The sequence below is a fragment of the Phallusia mammillata genome, chromosome 5 (genome assembly GCF_965637545.1).
Source record: "Phallusia mammillata chromosome 5, kaPhaMamm4.hap1.1, whole genome shotgun sequence".
Classification (NCBI taxonomy): Eukaryota; Metazoa; Chordata; class Ascidiacea; order Phlebobranchia; family Ascidiidae; genus Phallusia; species Phallusia mammillata.
This window is the reverse complement of record NC_137256.1, coordinates 22,587,171-22,607,767: the sequence shown is the minus strand read 5'-3', so window position 1 is coordinate 22,607,767 and position 20,597 is coordinate 22,587,171. Positions and strand designations below refer to the sequence as shown.

The 20,597-nt window shown below is 39.9% G+C and overlaps 2 protein-coding genes across 2 annotated transcripts; both read right to left on the bottom strand.

Moving 5' to 3' along the window:
• Positions 1–1,213: 1,213 nt before the first annotated feature.
• Positions 1,214–4,178, bottom strand: LOC145228020 (ras-related protein Rab-7a-like). Its single transcript, XM_080092990.1, has 5 exons — positions 4,047–4,178; positions 3,893–3,969; positions 3,368–3,494; positions 2,540–2,758; positions 1,214–2,103 (listed from the first exon to the last, which is right to left on the bottom strand). Exons 2-5 carry the CDS (start codon positions 3,943–3,945, stop codon positions 1,882–1,884), a joined length of 621 nt encoding a protein of 206 aa, XP_079949116.1. The 5' UTR covers positions 3,946–3,969; positions 4,047–4,178; the 3' UTR covers positions 1,214–1,881.
• A 1,921-nt stretch (positions 4,179–6,099) lies between these two features.
• On the bottom strand, positions 6,100–18,329 carry LOC145229033 (uncharacterized). The gene is made up of 6 exons (XM_080094282.1): positions 17,553–18,329; positions 10,219–10,413; positions 9,852–9,976; positions 8,109–8,272; positions 7,392–7,579; positions 6,100–7,099 (listed from the first exon to the last, which is right to left on the bottom strand). Exons 1-6 carry the CDS (start codon positions 18,202–18,204, stop codon positions 6,771–6,773), a joined length of 1,653 nt encoding a protein of 550 aa, XP_079950408.1. The 5' UTR covers positions 18,205–18,329; the 3' UTR covers positions 6,100–6,770.
• Positions 18,330–20,597: the final 2,268 nt, after the last annotated feature.

Below are 20,597 nucleotides of genomic sequence, written 5' to 3'. Positions count from 1 at the left end.
TGTCATGATGATATGAGAAATTTTCGACAAAGATCTGGGGGCATTGTTCAAATTATTATACCAGCAGTGATGCAAATATGTTTTGAAGGATCTCAACTTGTTGTCAAACAATTTGAGTAGCAATCTGTTATCCACAATTGTTTTGTGTATATGTCTTGTGAAAGCAGGTTTGTATTAAATAAATCAGAGTAAAGAAGATAGCAAAACACACTAAATTATAATGGAGCTGAAGAGTACCATGTACTGTAATAACTATGTGTTCAAACCATATGATTGGTGAACATTGCAATATTGCGGCATATGATGAAAACTACACTGACGATGAAAACATATAGGACCTGCTTTTTTGCTGAGCAAAATGTGTGAGCCAGGCTGCAGCCGCTGCAATTTCAGTTTTTTTTTTTTATCATATTATTCTTTATGTGAGGTGTGTGAAGCGAAGGTGGATTGGTGATATCCTCTACTTCAGTTGTGACTTGCATCGAAAAAAACAAAGGGTATTAAGCATATGTACACAATTATGGAACTGCTGATTATATTTTGAAACATACCATATTTAAACTGTCCGCAATTCATTAACCTCTACTCCAATGGTTCTCAAACTTTTCAAGCATGCTGTGCATTAAAGAACTAAAAATTTCCTTCCGCGACACACTTTGCAGGTAAACATAACAAAAGTTGTTCAATGAATGTTAATTTTCAACATTATTGTGGTGGGCAAGGATGTTTTCTTTACCAGTAACAAAAATATGAGCTTGAAACGTTGTCATACATGAAGTCCTGAAACACCAGGGAGTGTTTGCACTTTAAAATAGCTAATATTTCGTGGCACACTTGGAAATCTCTCATGGCAGGCTGTTTGAGAATCACTGCTCTGCGCCCCTGCACACTAAAAAATGAACACACAGGTGTTGGTGTTTTTGAAATGATTTAATACAGATAACCGATGTTTATTTGATGACATAACAAAAGATAGGATAATCATAAGGTCACCAGTATAATGACATCTCCAGTGGTTACAATACATTTCAGTGGATTAATTCAAAGATGTAGCGCAGAGCATTTAAAACCGTTTTGATATGTAATCAAGTACAAGGCCATTATTCTCAGGTTGGTGATAATTGTAATGTATTAGAATCGTGAGGAACTTACTTGGAACATCAAAAGTAAAGGATTGCTTCTGAGCATTTCAAACCCAGACAATTAGAAAGAATTTGAATGAGCAGGATTTATTGCAGTACATTTTCAAGCGCGATCTATATGTACAAATAGAAGAAATATGGTCAGTCATTCAAAAAGGAAGCAGAAAATGTTTTTCAAAGATGCCGAATTCACTGCATTGTGCAAGAAATCAATTGGTACGCATGAAAGCTGGTGTGGTTTAGTTTATATGTATTTACTATTTCATGAAAATGGTACACTTTCGCTGAAAGAAACACTGAAATTGGATTTTTGTAAACAATGTCCAAAAACATAGATTTAAGAAGCAATAAAGGTGATGTATTTAAACTGTTATGCAACAACAACAATGTACAGGAGTGAAACAAAATCAAGTGGAGCTCGTACAAGGCCACTTCATGCAAACATCAAAGGATAACAATGGACCTGGGTTGGTCCTTCTGCCAATGTCTGATAACTTTTAGACTGTAGCGGTTATAATGTGGCCTAATATGTAGTAAATTATAATATACTGTGAAAAGTTCTAAGTTGGACACACACACACAAATCAAGTAGGAACCTTCTAACCAATTGCACATCAAATGATGGCATTCTGCTTGGAGGTTTTCAAATGGAAAATTTCAACTGTGGTTTATAGCGCTTGAGCATTTGGGGCCTAGACAAAGAACAAATACAGTTTTAACTACTGACATGACGAGAAATCTAGCAGGCACAGTCGCTCTGCTTCGGCTTTTGGTCTGTGTTTTTTAAATCGATTCTCTCAGGAAAATCATCATAAAGTCCAACTTCGGACTCTTGCATCAGCGCCTGCTTGGCAACAGTTTGGAATGCTTGTTCCACATTGATGTTGTCCTTTGCTGAGCACTCATAGTATGGAATGTTGTTCTTGCTGTGGCACCAGCCTTGTGCACGTTTGTGCGAAACCTTTGTGAACAAAACATAATTAGTCTTTAAAATATTGGTCAAAGAATATTTAGACCCAAAACATAGGGTTTGGGAAGTTTTACAGTATTTACCAGTGGATGTAAACTATGCATTATGGTTTACTACTGCTTCAGCTATGTTGTAAACTTTTTCTACAACATGCATGTGGTTAAGCCAACCATAAAACCAATCCTTTCATAAATCAGATTGGCTAACTACCCTGCAGCTTTAATCTGATCTATTTCCATATTTAAGCAAGAGGATTAAAAGAAAGCACATTACATTTTAACAAGCAGAAATGTCTTTGCACTACCTATCTTGGATAACTAAGCTACATGACCAGATGTGACAAAATTGACAACAGTTCTTGATCCCATAAAAAGCCATGTTATTTCAAAAAGGCTTGTTTGGAAAATGGATTATCAGTTAAACTTACCACACGATTTTCTAGATCAATCTTGTTTCCAATGACAACAAATGGAAAGTTTTCTGGTTCCCGTGGAGATGCTTGGATCAAAAATTCGTCTCTCCAGCTATCCAAAGTCTTGAATGTATTGGGCATAGTGACATCATAAACAAGAACACAACAATCAGCTCCTCGATAGAATGCAACACCGAGCGATTGGAAGCGTTCTTGTCCAGCAGTATCCCAAATCTAAATTTCATCACAAAATGTTAAAAACCTGACAAAGTAATTTTGCTAAAGACTCTTCTCTCTACCATTGTATTATCCGATTAACAAAATGCTGTGTTTAATCCGTAAATTGAACACATATTTATGTTATATATGAGGCCAAATAAACTCTTCAAGCCTTATGCTTACATTTTCTCAGTAAACAAGAAAATGTATGCCTTGTAACTGATGTGTGACAACACTATTTATATCTAATTCTGCTCACAGTCTTCGGCAAGTGTGTGTACAAATAATGAGAGGAACATTGATTGGGCCATCCTTGTTTTTTTAGCATATTTCCTGGAAGGGGGACTCAACAGTTACTGTTTTGTTCACTTTATGTGGTTTCAAAAGTTACAGAATTGTTCCTTAACTATTCATTAGTTATAAACACCATTTTGAAAGAAGTTGCACACCCTTCATGGAAAGCATGATGCAATGGCCAAATTCTAAGGGAGCGTATAATAGGCAAGATGATATTTTAAACTATAAACGAAAAAGTGGTATACACATAAGACTTCAGTGTATGGACCCCAGTTTAACAAAATATGTTCTAATGGTTTGATTTATTGTTAAAGATGTTTGTCACACCTGCATCGTAACAAGTCGGTCATCAACCATCACTTCCTTGGTGAGGAAATCAGCACCAATGGTTGCTTTGTATTGGTTGCTAAATTTCTTGTTCACGTACTGGTTCATTAGTGATGTTTTGCCCACTCTAAATACATAGCAATGATATAAAGATCTGTACCAACTATTAACCTACAAAGGCTACAATAAATACAACTGATGTAATGCCTGTGGGTGGCATAAACTATTTTGCAAACATCGCTGCAAGATGTGTTTCGAAAACATGTTGTCATAACTGTTCGGCAAATTTTTCAGTTGGTACTTTTGGGTTATCATAATTATCAAAGTGTATTAAAAATGTACATCAATACTGGTGCAGTCATGCTGTGTACATGTATATCAACAATCCTGAATGATTAACTGCCTGAACAAACAAAGAGTAATGTGATGACTCATCGATTTTGGGTCATTATTTTTTAACCACTAGCAGTTCTTGTATGGCTATAAATGTCCCTTTATAGTATATGAAACAATGCTTTTCCTCACCCACTGTCTCCCAGGATAATAACTTTCAATAAAACCTTCTTTCGTGATGCCATGTTGAGGGCTTGTTTGGTTTAATGCTGTATTGAAACAAAATATATTGATGTGACAGTTGTTTTGCAGGAAACAGTTAAAAAGGGTGAACAGGTGAACAAACCTTAAAATCCCAAACTTTAGTTGGTTTCAACAGCAGAACATTCACCAGCAGTTTCACAAAAAAATCTTACAAAAATTAATTAGGCAATATGTATCAACTGAAAACAGTTTAAGATTGTTAGTATGCTTTTTGAGTGGCAAAAGAAAATAACATTGTTTTGCAATACAGCATTTTTTTACCAAAATAAATACGTATTTTAATATTTAACTATTACCTTTGACCATATTTGGGTTGTGTATGTTAACACAAGTATACTGACTGCCTTGAACAATGAATCTTTTGGTGGACAATATACACGTTATTTGTTGCTTATTTCATATTTGCTACTAATAAGAAGCTAAACAGACAAAATCATGTGACACATTTGATTAAGATCCTTGGGGAAACTTTCCTTTTAATTATTTCAGCATACATTTTGTAACAAATCTTCTAATACATTGAACAAAACCACTCCCAGAATAAAAAGGTCTACTAATTCAAATTATTGTATTTACAATAAATACAGCCCAATGGTATTGGGAAGTAAAAAGGAGATTCAAAAAACGAAAATCCATTTTACCAGTTTCAAAGAAAAAATGAGGAAATCAAACAACCATGATATTTGTGACCAATATCATTTAATGCAAAACACAGGCCAAAAACCATAATACTGGAAGTCAACTACTGATTTGGGCATGAAATTTACAGTGAAACAGCCAGATAGACTATACAAAACATAAAACTTTATGTAGGCTAGGTACTGGATGAAATATTTAACACTATGCGTAACTTATGACAATTAGATTTTTGTTTCTGATTGTTGTCTTTCATATCCTCTCTTCTATTCTAACAGATTTAGAACCGTTTACTACACAGAATCGAATTTTGAACAAAATTAATTCACACACTACATTTCATAGTAAATTAACTGTCATTTGTTTCTGAGCTTGCCGTTACAAAACAAAGCGGAACTAACGAAAATAGCAAACCAAAACGATTTTTTTGCTGGTGAAACTTGCCTTCACGCTTTGTTCCCCTGGCAGTGACGTCACATCACAGGTCACGGGACCAAATTTCACCATCTGTAACCACTCGACTGATGAAGCAGGATGAGTTCACGATATGAAGTAAACAAATCATTCTTGCTTCTTTTTTTGCATTTCTGTCGGGCAAAAATTACGGAACAAAGGTTTGCGGAAAGTTTGGCGCTAAGGAATCGTTTTACAATGTTGTTTATGAGCTGCGCAGCTTAAGATACGGAAGTTTATCGAAAAATAACTGAATCCGTCCAGTCCAGTGATTCTCAACGCGGCTCTCGGGCCGCATGAGGCTCCCAACTACTTGCTTTGCGGCTCGCACCAGAAAACCACCAAAGGTTGCTATGTTAGATTCAGGGTAATAATCTTTAAGGATTTTTTTAGGTCTCGTTTTTTGCGGCTTCTTACACACTTAAAAAACTCCCATTTGGCCCCGACATCAAAAAAGGTTGAGGAACAATGGTCCAATCCATGGCCGTACCATGATGATGGGTCACGACACTAACGACAGTGGTTTATGCTGGTTGGTTGTCACTTAAATGCACACGACATATGTTGTACGCATGTTCTTTTGACGGGCTTTGGGCCATTTGAAGAAGAGAAATGGCTGTGTTGATGGCGAAACAAAGAGTACGTAGGTAGCAAACTCAGTGCAGTGAAGCCAATAAATTCTCACCGCAATGATCAAGGGTGCATAAATACAGCCAAAGTAGGTGTTCTGCAATAATCTGTGGCACAATGAAGCCTTTCTCTAAACTTCTTCTAATAAAAATTAACAGATTTCGAAGAGGAGAAAGTTTTTATTCCTTTGACAAACATTACAACACCCTAAGTTTGTTTTACGAGTGTTTGCTTTAGCTGCTACATGAAAACAGAGACTCTTGAATTTTTCTGATGGTTGGAGTTTTTTTTGAAAATTCATTCTTATTTTCTTTATTGGCTGACGACGGCAAAACTTTTGTAGCGATTTCCAGTTTTTTACTAATGCATTTTTTAACAAGCTACCGTAACAGATTCCCTTTAAAACAGCAAAAACAGCGAATGTGTGACTTGTATTAAGAAAATATACGAACGAAAATATGAAGCTTTCAACAACAGAAAAGCGGAATAAGATAAATTAGGACAAATCAAATCGTTAGACAAACAAGAGAGATAGTATAAAATATTGGAGGTGGCGACACAACTACTGGCAATCTTGTATAGGTTGAGCATTTCAGATGGCGAATTTAATGGAGGTAGAACAAATGATCCTGGAATAGTTAAGCGTAGCCGATTGTAAATCGATTTCCACCTGACAAAACGTACTTTGGTGTTCAATACTGTGTTGTATATTTACTGTTTGCAAATCGAAAGAGGTTGTTTGGCTTAACAGTACATATTCATTTGCCGTCCAGAATTCAAAATGTGTGCAGAAAATAGGCCACACCTATTCTGGACAACCCGATTTTTAAATTCATGCGATGGCTTTATTTATTCCATCCTATCCGTCACTTACATATCACTTGAACTCTCAACAGTGATAAAAAGTCTTTGGTCCCTTAGCTTCTGCTCTTGCATGGCACATGTCAATGACATTGTTACCGCCAGATGTCAGCAAGGGTCCAGTTGATCCGGTTAACTCCACTCTGGGGTTGAGTACAGGCAGGTGCCAAACCCTAGTGACCGCGAAAGACACTCATTTGAAACCATTGTTTCCGCTCATGCGACTTTAGCTGCCTTCAGTTTCGCTCATACGCTTGTAAATAAAGCAATGACCTCCGTTGACCCTTTGTCCTGCTGCCAAGTATGTGGAGCCGTCATGATCCGTTCGGAATCCGGAAATATCCGAAATGTTCCGAAGATCGGCGTGTTTCAGGACTTCAGCAATTCGTATCCGCTGCTGTTTTGGCCGTCCCACTAGAATGCGGCCGCGCCCGTCCGGACGGTTTGACGTCATAATGATCAGCATTGTTTTGTCAACAGGCAACATAGCGCAGTCGGCTATTTCCTCACGTTGGCGCATTTTTCGGCGTGCGAGCCGTTTAAACTTAGGGCGACCTGTGTATAAAACATTCTTTCATTACAAATTTCACTGGTAACACTTGGCCCCTTTGGTTTATCCTACAGGTTTTACTGGAAACTCATGTGAAATTTCACGCTCTTTTTAACACCTTAATGGTTTTAAGTGGCAAGTTAGAAATATATTTGTGTTACGTTGGTCATGATCACAGGCTAACGAAAAACGTGTTCGGATTCGGGTTAAAAAATACTGCTCTCTGTGGCTACTTTACGAGGTATTATGTGTGAGCCTGGCGGGTTCAATTAGGATCAAGTAACAGTCCTGTCTCACCTTTTGTGGAAATAAGTTTTTGTACCAAGACAATCGACCTTTGGCCTTTCCTCTTGTTCGTGCATCGCAACACCTCACCATGCAACGAGAGAAAATCGAGCCCCACCAAAGTGTCCAAACTCTTCGGATCGGCGCTCTCTGGTGGCGGTAGAAGGTTGCTTAACTGGAAGTGACCGCTTTGGTTCATCCTGTAAACCAGAAAAAAAGTATTAAAAAATAATTTTAAGGCAATAAACTATTCTATTTGAATAAGGGAGAATACTGATACGGATGAAGTTTTTATTTCCTATTTTTGAACGATTTTGAATAATGGCTTGAATATAATTGTTATTATCTGTTCTAACTGACATGTGGTCGTTAAACTTCAACATACTACGAAAGCGGCTGATCTAGTGTAAACCTATCACAGAGGCTGTTAACAATAAGGGGTAATTTTTTTCTAGCCAAACGTTGACCAGGACAAAGTAGTTTGAGAACCCCTACTATAGGCTATTTGGTACAATATTTCAGTCTCGCTTTTCGAACACTACACATTTACTTTTTTCAACTGTTGTCGCCAAATGAATATTGAAACGGGAAAATTAACGTAGCCCACAGGAGTCTTTGTTACACCAGGCCAAAATATCAATACACATTTGACCTACAATTACTTGCCACAACAAAGATGTTTTTTAGTTGTACTACTTGACAATCGCGTAGTGGTGGCGCGAAACTCACCTGTACAAAGCTATTCCACGTCCGTTAGCCACAACCAGCCTCAAATTACCGTTCTTGTTCGGAACGACTTGTACAGACTTCGGATCCTTGTGGTTAATTGTCTGCCAGGGAAGAGAAGAGAAGCGTGATCCAGACCACTTGAAGACGCGAACGATGTTGGATTCCTGATAAAAATAAACTTTTGTCAATTGGATAATTGTTGCGGTAAATTGTTAATTTGCTGTCACACATTTAATCTTGTTAATTGGCCAAAGCGCTACGATTAAAGAAATGCTGAGTTTAAAGAAAACCACTGAAGAAAAATGTCACCAAGAATTGCCTATTTGATCTTTCAACACAAAATCCAATTATAATCTGCAAAGCAAAATATTGCCTGAAGCATATGCAGCAAACCTTAATTTACAAAAGTGTAATTTTATCTTAAATCAGTGTTTCAGTCTTTTTCTTTTCCAAAATTCACAACAAATATAATTTACGCTGAATTTAACATTTGTTTAAGTAATAACATCAGTTTATCAACATTGGTTGTAATGATAAAGATAAACATTTTTTTTTCACGGTACGCCAGGCCCATTAAAGGCCTCTTACCGAATCAACCGGTCACCATAATAACGTTGAAAATATTTCATTGCTTATGTTGATCATACAGAGATGCTTAATTTCTCTTGTCGGTGTATTACTCTAACAGTCTAACTGCATAAACTTTTAACGGCGACCCCACCTAATTGCGCACACACCCCTCCCCCTCCAAAGGGGCGTTGACGCCATACTAAAGGAATAGCTTCCGAAATAATGCAGCAAATTAAGTGTTGCATAACCTGAATACCGTATCTCCGTCTAGTAAGGACAATGATAAGGGAAAACAAAACATTGCAAATTGCAATTCAAGCCCCAAACCAAATTCTCAGAGTTCTGAATCGCATTTCAAAATCAAGGTTACGTAATCGTTACACAGGCTAGATATGCATCTGTTGTTTTGAATAAGAGATCGTGCAGTAGGCTTCCTTAAACGAGTCTTATTTAAGTCTTACAAACCAGATCAAACTGCACGAAGAGGCGCAGACATGTCCAAGAAAACTAAATATTTGGACACAGGCAAAAGCATTGGAGAGATTTTGTCGTTACATCTTGACAACGCGACGTTAATGTGACAGGAGTAATGGGCTTTCAAAACCTTCCTTGTAAATAGGAGCTGTTGATTTAAGGACCCAAGTACAAGAATTGCATTTTAGTGTCCGTAACTTTCACGTTACATAAACGCATTTAGGGAAATTTTCGCCGATCTAAGAACAGTTGCATACAGTTTCCAACGATTTGACTGTGGGTTATCGATGGGCAGAGGATCACTATGGCGCCGTTTCTCGGAATTAAGTCCTGAGTGGGCATTCGAGGAATACACGTCAACGTCTCAAAACAAACAAATAAGTAAATTCCACTTATTGGTTACATAAGAGTTGAAATTGACTACTAGAAATATCATTGACCCTTGTATAAGTAAAAGAACAAATATTGAATGATGGTGAATAATTTACTCGGGAGAAAGGCTATTTCTCCCCGGATATAAACTGTTTTCTCATAGTATTAATCACTTTTACTGTCGCTTCTGTTTGCAAACGCAGTTTTGCTTTGGAATTGGTGAAGTTTTGATTTGAAGATATCCGGCGAAGCTACACGTTAATTGTGTTTGAAGTATTTTGGAAAGAAAAAAACTCAAAAACCGCAAAAAAATATAATTTTTCTTACCGTGTCACCTGCAACCAGATACGTAACTCCTTTGTATGAATACGTCGTCAAACTGGTGACGTCACCACATGCGAGCTTTTGATGACGTACAAACTGAGGACCGATTGCGGTTCGCAAGTTGAAAACTGCAAAAAAATGAAAATATAATTTATCAATTAGAGAGTTAAATCCAAAATAACAATCAAAGAACTGGTATATAGACACATACATTATAGTGAAAACAATTTATGTTGTCATTATCAGTGCCAAATGAGAGAAAGGCTTTAAGCATCATAAGAACATGGGTAACATGACGTAAGTAGTGACGTCTTGGTGTCGAAACGGAAACTAAAAAAAAAAACAAGAATACTATGGAGTTGTCATTTACCTTGGCACGTTGCGGGTTGACCAGACCAGCTGCCGTTCGATCGACATCTTCTCACACTGTTATGGGACAGTACATAGCCTGGACGACATCGTGTTGTACATTGCTGAGTGTTGACGGACGAAACATGATCTCCCACTGACGGTTTGCACTTGATCTCGCCGTTGGGAGGCGCCACTAACGGCGGGCAGATGGACACTGCAACGACAAAATCATTTCTGGTCAAAATAATCAATGAATAGTGTCATGTCAAAACATATTTGAAACATTACGACCGTGAACAGTCGTTGTTATTGTGTATTCTTATCTATAGTTTCGTATTACTCCTCCGGTATACTTGTCTTGGTAAGACTTTTGGGATTTCGAAGACAACTGGTATGGAAACGGTATGCAAATGACATTTGAGTGTTTTTCTGGTCTGAATATTTCATACGAGATTGTATCTTAAGTTTTGAGAACCAAAACGGGAACGAATAAGCTTAGCAAGAATTGCAGACCGACACCTAAATAGCAGGAACTATAATTAGCTTGAAGAATTGAGCATGGAAATTTTGCCCACTTCTCCAAACCGGTGTGTTAAACCACATGCCAAAGCCGGTGCCGAAATTCCTGAGAAGTTTTCGGCGCGTTACTCGTCATGCTCGACGCCAAAAGTCATGTCAACATGCAGGTGAATTATTGCACTTGAGGCCGCAAGAAAGACGACTGAAGCGGCTAGCTAATGCTTCGAAAACCACAGGTCAGAGCCTTTCAAACGCGCGGAAATTGTCGGTTCGCAACGCATAATTAAGCGAAAGTCTCAAAAACGGCGGTATGCATGAAACAACAGTTATATCCTCGCTGTTAGGCCCCTTTATATGCGATCGCGCCAGCAGGCATTCGCATATTGGGACTAGCTGTGTTTACGCACCTGCTTCGTCTTGTATTTACGCATCTGGATAGCACGGGCCGCGTAGCCCAGGCGTGTATTTCATGCAGTCGGCGTCTTGGCCTGACGTCAAAGGCATTTTTCATTTTGCCGCGATGCCATGTGTTGTGTCTTGATTAAAAATTCATGCCTCTGGGATAAGCCGCCGCGTTGAGGCCTTTTGCAAATTTGTTGTCGTTCCGTTTGCCTGGAAATCAAGCTCCAAGGTCGGAAACAAGGGATTAATAGATAAAAGGGCCAGTTTTTTTGCTTGCGCACTATGCCGTCGTTTAATTTCCTGATTTATTGGAAACGCCATATGACAGACACACTTCGAAAGGGGAAACCTATGTTGGTAAATTGCTGGTTTCGGGTATGGATGTTTACGCCACATATCCTATTGATGAGATTGACATCCGCAATAAATCACCAAATATGCCTGAGATCGCGTTTGTTCCACAAATCATGGACTGGTACACAAAGCGACGCTACTTTGACATGCTTTTTCTGTGAAAAGTGATTCATTTTTTAGAAGCATAACATGCAAATTAATTTTATTGTAATGAGTAATATAACAACCCCAACAGACGTAAAATGGGAATTGCTTTAATGCTTGGCTTTTCACCAAATGCTCATGTCATTTTCGGTTAAAAATTATTTTACTCAATATTTTTTAATCAAAGCGAACTGTGTTTATTGCCCTTGGCTGTTCTGTGGTTTATCTTGTGACGTTCGTTCTTGCGACTATATAGTAAAATTCACAGGTGTGGAGATTTAAGGCCAACCGAAGTAGCGAGAACAGCGCGCCAACTTGCGCGTAATGCAAGACTTGTGAGGCACAAACGCCAAATCCACTTTGCATCAAATTCTGCTACTTGAGAAGAAAACTAGTCATGGCAAGAGGTTACAATACACTTCATGTATCTTCGTGAACCCTGCCTGTGATATATTACAATAGGGGCAGGCTTTTACCTACTCCAATAGCTCATTTAATTAGATTCCATGCGCTTCCCGAGAAGGCAATTACAGGGCCGGTAAAGTCAGCTGGACCTGTGCCGGATGGCAGCTGTGCTAGGGGATGAATGGGACGGTCGCGTCTCAGGTAATTGCCGTCATTGGGCCGAACACAATCGGTTTAATTTTGACCAAAGTGACTTTCTCAATACGATTTCGAACATGTGTGGTTGTTGATACCAGTTAACGGTAATGTGCTTAAATTGAAAGCAGTAAACATTAGTGTATTAAATAACGGTGAAACGTTGTTTATAAAACACCTGAAACGGGCGTTTTCATAAACAGAAACTTGCTTCTAATGTTTCGATTGAGTATTGGGGGTTAACAACCCATGCCCTGGGGAGATTTTTCTTCTACGGTTTGACGTAAAACATTATTTATCCTTCAACAAACGGTTCTGGCCGAAAAACAACAACAAATGTAAGTGCACACAAACAGACGTGTCGCCGCACCATAACAACACCTCGGTTCTCGTATCATTGCAAAGTGAACCGCACTAAAAGCGCTAAAAAGTTCAACAAGGTAAAAGGGTTAAGTAACTGGTGAGGTGAACATCTCCTACATAAAGCCCGACGTTGGCGCGACGGGACTCGTCATTTTGGCCGCTAAACCGGTAATTGGATTCACCCCGCACTTAGTAATCGAATAAAGAATACAAGCCATTTGGGTGGGGCAGTGAAACAAGATTAATTCGTTGATCATTGTGTATAATGCGCTGGGATCAGCAAAGTCTTACTCATCAAACTAGATTGGATTTAGAAGCGGTCTGAAAAGCGGTGAGATGAAAGAAAAACCCACCAGCCACACGTTTTCATGAAACCACTATAAACGTTAAAAACCGCCCTTGCTGTGAATTTTTCCGACCACTGATACTCCACTTTGAAAGCCGCCGCCCGTCGTTTAAACTCTGCGGTCGAAAAGTGATAATTCTGCCCGTTGAAAACACAAAAGCGAAGTCTTTACTATTTCATCAGTTGTCCACACACCTATTTTTGTTTGAAGAATTCCTTGTGTATAACTACTTAGTTTACAGCCAAATTTTACTTGCATCAAATTTTAAGTAAGATATGTAACGGATATGTAAAATCTATGATAGAAGGCCGTCAGTTTAAAACGGTTTGGACATTATATCATGCGCTCCCCTATAAGTTGACGAGAAACAGGACATAAGACAACCAGTTAAGGGTGGGGTCCCATTCCTGACTAGCACGTGTCTTTAGCGTGGTGGTGTTCGTCCGTTGTCGAGGCTCCGTCTTGAACAGCTGTGTTCGGACGTTGGTATGTTTGCATAGCTAAGCGGGCGCATTGTCCCCTGGCTCGGTGCACGACTAGATGCGTGTTTGTGGAGGAATTCTTCACATTGGAAACGTCAAAAACCCGCACCGACCAGGTTAAGCCTTTTCTTCGTATTTTTTTATTCCTACTAACGGAAACATTGCGTGGAGTTTGATTGTGGACTGTATCATGCCCAGTTGTGACGCCGTTTGTTGTGTTTATCGTCGGTGATCGGTATAACAGTTTTTTCTTTGCAAATGGCTTGGTTGTCTTAAGATTTTCAAAATCACTGACCGATTGATTTCTTGAAAATCGTAGTAGACATTTGAAGCTGATTAGAAGCAAACTACATATCAGGCTGATGAGCATTGAAAACAAAATTCTGCCATGTAAAGCTGGGTTGTGGGAATGGCAAAAAGACGTATTGGCGTTTGGCGTAAAAACTTCCGAAACATTTGTTTTTCTTTTCAAGTTTAACTTTAGCAAGTTTATAGACAAGCAGTTCTACACAAAAAATACAAATTAAAAACCCAATGCGATTACGGCATGTCCAGGATATTAAAAAACAAAAAAGACAAGAAATCGATTTGCCGGTTATTTCACTGCACTGACACCAAAACCTTTTCATTAACCAACATTTAACGAGCAAAAACTAGCGAAAATTCCAATCGTGAGCTGTTCTGAATTTAGCCTTTCCTTAACGTTAGGCCCATTTTAACAGCGAAAACGGAAGCGATTTCGAAATCTACCAATTGTAGAATGATAGGTATCTATTTCCTAAATACATGCCAACACAGCGATAACATCGTATCCTTCTGTTCGAAAACGAGGCATCGTACACCAAACTCGGTATTTTCTTCAAGGGTGTGATCGTTTCCACTCTGAGACCCACATCTGCTATGTGATATCACCTAACCACAAGTCGGAAGAACCTTGTCGAGTGACAATAGTGACAATTGCCGTTCCCGGGCCCCCAGACAATACTCAAAGGGGCGCTGGGTTCGCGGGGAGAAATTATGACGTCACAGTAAGATTGCTCTTGACGCGACGCATCTTTTACATTGTTGTCGTTCCGGCGCACAAGAGAAGCGATTGTTGTGGTCGTCGCGCGACGCGTCATTGTTGCGTCACAATTCACATCCGATTACCAGCAATTTGATGTGATCTTATACGGTATCGGTGCCCATACCTGGCCTTGTGCTCTCATCAAATTGCGAGTTTACACCCTAAATTTAGCTTATTTCTGCACTTTTAGCCTGATTTTGTGAATTTGTTTTGTATCTATGCCGTGAAACGTTACGAGGAAAGCCGTATGTTACACACTTACTTCCAGTATATGAGCTATTGCTGCCAGGCATAATATCAAGTTTATAGAGCTCTTCTGGCAAATGTATTTTTATTCCGGCGTTTCCACGTCCTATACAGGTCGCCCTCATCAGGGTAAATAACACTGAATAAAAATACACTGAATTTGCCAGAAGAGCTCTATAAACGCGTTACTTCCAGTAGTTGGGCTTTAACATAATACTCTACAGACAGAACAAAAATGTTAAAATTACGCTTATATTTTTTGCGAATGTGTTACAGAAAACCATTTTGGTTTGACCTTTAGCAGTTTTGTTTCTAATTCCTCAAATTTTTGTTGCCACGTTGACAAAAAGGCGATCTCCTAGGTTAATGTGGGTCACTGACCTTTTAACGATCCCTGACAAGGCATACTGGGGCTAAAACGGAAGAGCATTAGCGAAGTGGTTAAAATTTCGTAGCTGATTAAAGGGGTCAAACCTACGATCTGTTTTAACCTGTGTTTAAGTTTTGAACGGATTAACTTTGGGCTGAGGGCAGGCTTAAACTGACATCGGCGAAAACTTTCGGAAAACGTGTCTTGTGTGCGCTGGTCGACGGTGCATGATGTATTAGTGGTAAGCGTTACTATGCACGGGTTATTTGTGGCTCCCCGGGGAATCGACTTTGGCTTTGAACGATTAGTAAACGGACGGAATTGAAGTTATTAGCGTCAAGCCTTTGCATTTCGCACATTCCACAGATGAACCACGGCGACCACTAAACCGAGAAAAATAGGAACCCGTGTTTTCAGGGCTTCGGGAACAACAAAGTTTTGCCACAACAAGTTTGATTTTAACTCCAGCGAAATTAACTTAAATATTGTTTTTTGACTTTTTTTACACAGATCAGATTACAAATTTTTATTTGCAGCGTGTATGTTAACACTTTGATGTAAATTTATTTGAAAAATTTTTGGGTAGGGTAAACATTTTCAACAGTTTGAACGTTTACTTTTTTGTAGTCATTTTTATCACAAAAAACAATTTGTTTTGTTGTGATTTCCTTCTGTCATTTTATCACCAGAAAACAAATGATTTCTTAAGTTAATTATCGATAGGATGAAAGACATAACTGCCAGACAATTATCAATAAGATGAAAGACAAAACTGCCTTGTATATAGTGAAAACAAATTTATAACAGACGTATCATCAATCGCTGCTGTTATTCATTCTCGTAAGCTGGGAAAATCATCAGCGACAACAAATCATCTTCAGAAGGAGAGCTGCTTCACCAAACACGACTCGAATTGTTTGTTTTCAAATCATAAGACACTCAGACGCGCGCCAAAGCTAAGCACCGGTTTTCAAAATCCTAAACATATAGACATAACCTCCTTGCGGGAGAGGGACCAGTAATTGATCCCATCACAAAATAATTCATTTTCGCACCAACAAAAGACGTTTACTGCTCGTCTTGAGTGCACTTAAACTCAAGTGCTTTTTGATCGGCATCTTACGCGACACTTGTGCAGCTTTTTAATCATTCGCGACAAGCGTCAAGCGGCACATGTTGATACGTGCGTTACTGCCGGCCCACCGACCGAAAAATCAAAAATGAATCATAAGCTTATGGTTTCGGTTTTCAAAATGGATGAAATATGTTTGTCAATACTTTCTGTTCAAACGGTGTAGCTGCAGAGCGTTTACCAATTTTGCCCCCGACAGATTTGCGCAGCTATTTCCGGCTTGGTGAAAATTTGAGCACAATTGTGCACAAAAAGCACAACAATTTGTAGGCCTACTTAGCTCATGCCCTTAACATAGGATGTATGTTCACGCTTTTTGAGGCTTTTTGCTCTGTCCTTAACACAAACTAGCATACAATTTTATGTAAACAAAAGAATAAAGTCCAACTTTGCGTTTTCGTGTCTGAAAAGTTTTTCGCTCAGTTTGAAAATTGTCAGAAAATCCAAGATTTAAGCTCAAAAAAGTGTTACCCAAAATCCGCAAGTTACACTTTCATTTAAGTGTAAATATGATAAAGTGATTACAGCTGATAGCATCTTGCAAAAGTACCGTATATATGTAAGACGTCGTTTACACTCCCCGTAACTTTGTTTCGTGAAGACATGTTATACGGTCCGCGTGTGAAGTTATAACCACAACTTTGAGGCGAAGTTCTGCCTCTGACCGTAAACGCAACAAACAAGACATCGTACTGATGAAGAAGGGGTCACTGCCGGTCGAACCACGGCCTCACGTTTTGATGCCAACAAATGACGGCCACGATATTATTGATAAATCGACAACGCCGCGTTGTTTGTTTTCGGTCCAGCGTTTTTACAAAATACTTATGTGGCAGGCAGGGACAGGTGCGATTAACCCGTGCTGTGTGAAAATTATTGATAGTCTTTATAGATCAAAACAGTGGGCTTTGATTAAACCTGGAGTCGATAAGCTTTTTATGCTAATAACCAGTTTATGTGATGCGGTATTTTGGGACTGATCGGCAATAAAACGTCCTATATTCATCAAGGTAATGTCAGCTTGCCAACACAGCTTCCTCAAAACGTAGGATGACTTTTTTACATTTACCGGATGGACAACGAAAAGTGTATGAAAATGACTAATATTCGGTAAAACTGAATAATTATTTAACATGTACATTTATTACAACTCACTGGTCCAAATACACTGCTTTTGTGTTTGTTTTGTCTCAATAAGGTGCTGTAATATAACTTTTTTTTCTGCCTAACATGTCTATGTGTCGGTTCTATGCAGTCCGGCGACACTTCTCCAAGAATCAATCACAGGAAAAAACAACCATTTTCTAAAAAAAAGTTTAAAGACTTACCACATTGGAAACTTTGATCTCTTCCAGTCCACGAGAGGCGTCGGACAGCTTGGCCGTTCTTCGTCTGCCTGATGCGTTTGGTTGCCCTACAACGACGGTAGCTCTTGTTTTTTCCAGTCAACTGATAACCCGGTTGACACCGAACAAAACATTTTGATCCAAGATGGCGCCCGTTTGTGCAGTTTACAATTAGTCTGGAGTCTCTTGGCCACATTGGACAAACATTAGGCGGTTTTTGCTTTATCGATTCCTTGTAATATTCAATTATGTTTTGGGGTTTTTCCTCTTGCTCCACTTTGATTGGAGTGTGCTTGTCGCTGCTTTTCTGCTTCCTACGGTTCTTGCGCCTATCCCCACGAACGTTTTGCTCCGTACTTCGCTTCAACCTTTGCTCGGCTTCGTTATGAAGCCTTTGCGGGAATTTAGGCGTCGAACTTCGGCGTTCCGTATCAAAGATGTTAATTGACTCTTCGCCTAAAAAGTCTAGTTTATTCTGCGTCGGCTCTGTGAGCAAACTTAACCCGGAAGAGCTTGATTCATGTCCATTGTTCTCCAAAATATTAGTTTGTGACGCAATACAACAAAACGCTTGAAGCAGAATTCCGCCAAATCTTAACATCTGCCTCATTTGCAGGTCACAGGTTATAGCCATAGTTAGTCAGCCACTCTAAATCACCTGGCAAGTACCTGTTACCAAAAACGTGTGTTAAAATCACGCTTTAAGTTTAGCAGAACCATGCACAAAATGCTATAAACTAAACAAATCTAAGTGACTGTTTTGATTCCTACATAGACTTATATTGAAAGTTACAGTACGGATGTGTTTGAGTGTTCCAGTTCTAGATGTTCCCTTAAAGATCTAAACACAAAGGTCTAACAACTGTCTGATCTCTCGAGCCTTGAACTGATAAGCCGTCGTCCTAATTCAAGGTCTGAACCCTTTTGCCTTTGGCGCACCAACTTGCTGACATTAATTGCACTCCAGCCAATGCGGGAGTCTAGGTATCGCTGTTGCACATCGGCACCGCGGTTCAAAATCGCGGCGTGCGCGCATCCCGAAGTCCGGGGGGCAGATAAGCTTACATATCGCGCGCGCCATTGTGACTTTAAAAAGCGAGCGCGCGGCAATGTAAATAAAAACAGGCAGCAAACACGAATAAAGTGCGGCGCCCGACATCAAACGCGCCGCCGGTTCTGTTTCGAGCGACTAAAACACATTTGCGGATAATAGCATCCATTGAGCGGGACACGAGTGGCGCGTTCTGTGGTGCTACTGACTAGCGCCGCGCTTCACCGACGTAGTAACAACATAACCCCTCGTGGGAACTTTTTTCCTCCAGGCCAGAGAACAACGCGATGCAACACCGGTGGCTTTTCGCTGTTTACACGCCACCGCCGCGCACAACCGTAATGTTCTTGCCCGTTGATTTTCGACTAATGAATGGAACCGGCTCTGCTCGACAGGAAACTATAAACGGCGTCCGCACAAACCGCAAATCGTCGATCGGCGCACGACAACAGCCCCCCTGAACAGGTTCGTACTATTGTCTCGCTGGGTTGAACTCTTTCCCGTATAAATTGAGCGGATCTTTTTCCGTTCTGCCAAACTGACAACGAAAAAACGCTCTATTACCCTTTTCCTGCTCTTTAACGATAAATTATCTCATTGTGTATCGGTTGTAAGTCGTCATAATATTGTCATAACAATTATGCATAGCAAAGAAAGACTTAAACACCTTTGTTTACTGATACACTTTGTTCTTTGTCTATCTAACGATGTAGCTATAGCACGTTTGGCATCTACCCACTATTGTCCTCTACTTTTTGTGGCGACTATTTCCAAATTGGTGACTATTCTAACTTAACTACGCTGCTCTCCTTCACTGACCGTAATAAACTGTTCTTATGGAGCGACGAAGGCATTTCAACACGTTTGAGGGCAGAGGGATTTTTTCACAGCTGCTAACCGACGTGACCGGGCCATCACATCTCCACGCGCACAAATCTTTACCCTAATATGCCTATCGCTTATTCTTCCATGCTACCAGTTCTGTCTACGGTTTACGCACTGCCAGGCATTCTCCCGAACGCTTTTGCAGAAGGGTGGAGTTGCACAGGGATATACACTATGCCCAATATCGTAATTAAACAGACTGACAGAGTACAGGTGCGCGCGCAGTCAATCAGCCGGCAATATTACCTTCTCAACCTAAATCCACGCAGCTGTTTGATCACGTATCAGAGATTGAGTGGAATATGTTACAAGAAAAGCACTCTCAATGAAATCAGCCTAGGAATGCATGTGCGTATACGTGCAGGTGTCCGCCAGCGCTACAAAGACGATGCTTCCGTTGTTTAAGAGGTGGAAATTGACAGATGGATAGACATGTGTGCAAGTTTGTTCACTGGCCCATATCCCGCTGTTTGTGTACAAAACTTGACGCTGCGTAAAAGTAGCAGGTGTTTTTTACAGTAGAGAGTGATAATTAGGAAGAGAAACCCAGGTTAACCGCGATTCTACCGCCAACTTCTCTCCGCCTTTCATTCGATTTGACCCGTGCCCGGTTTTGGGACCCTCGCGCACGATTTCGTTTTAAACGCACCACGACCATTTCACCGCTGATGGTCCCACATTGTCGGTTTAAATTCCGCGGCCAACCTGTCATTTCCCTTTCGTATCTCCCCCTCGCGATAATGGCTTCAGTCGTGATCTACCGTGTTGTTATCCGCCGGGGACACGCTGCCATTTGCACCGTCGATAACGGAATTCTATTGACCTGCTCTACAGCAAAGCGTCTCAACAAACCCGCTTAAAAATATCATGTTTGCGGCTGTGCGTGACCGTAGGAACTTGTCACCGCGAATTAGGTGGTCGTTTTGGGGCCAAACCCATCACTGGAATACAAAGAGGCCATGGTTATTGATCATTAAATCATATTGCCGCAAATAGGGCTTGGCAAATCGCAACATACATAGTTTTGAAAATACGCGAGGAATTTCAACACTCCCAACGGACGGATTAGCTTTTGATGCCCTATGTACTTT

What these genes read in the sequence shown, in the direction of transcription:
- LOC145229033 (XM_080094282.1), bottom strand. Translation starts at nt 18,204, where the DNA reads ATGGCTATAACCTGTGACCTGCAAATGAGGCAGATGTTAAGATTTGGC. An exon ending in ATCTGGTTGCAGGTGACACG is followed by an intron (nt 8,273 to 9,851) that starts GTAAGAAAAATT and finishes TATTTTTATCAG; the next exon opens with GAATCCAACATCGTTCGCGT. An exon ending in AAAACTTATTTCCACAAAAG is followed by an intron (nt 7,100 to 7,391) that starts GTGAGACAGGAC and finishes TTTTATACACAG; the next exon opens with GTCGCCCTAAGTTTAAACGG.
- LOC145228020 (XM_080092990.1), bottom strand. Translation starts at nt 3,945, where the DNA reads ATGGCATCACGAAAGAAGGTTTTATTGAAAGTTATTATCCTGGGAGAC. An exon ending in ATTATCCTGGGAGACAGTGG is followed by an intron (nt 3,495 to 3,892) that starts GTGAGGAAAAGC and finishes CTATGTATTTAG; the next exon opens with AGTGGGCAAAACATCACTAA. An exon ending in TTGATCTAGAAAATCGTGTG is followed by an intron (nt 2,104 to 2,539) that starts GTAAGTTTAACT and finishes TTGTTCACAAAG; the next exon opens with GTTTCGCACAAACGTGCACA.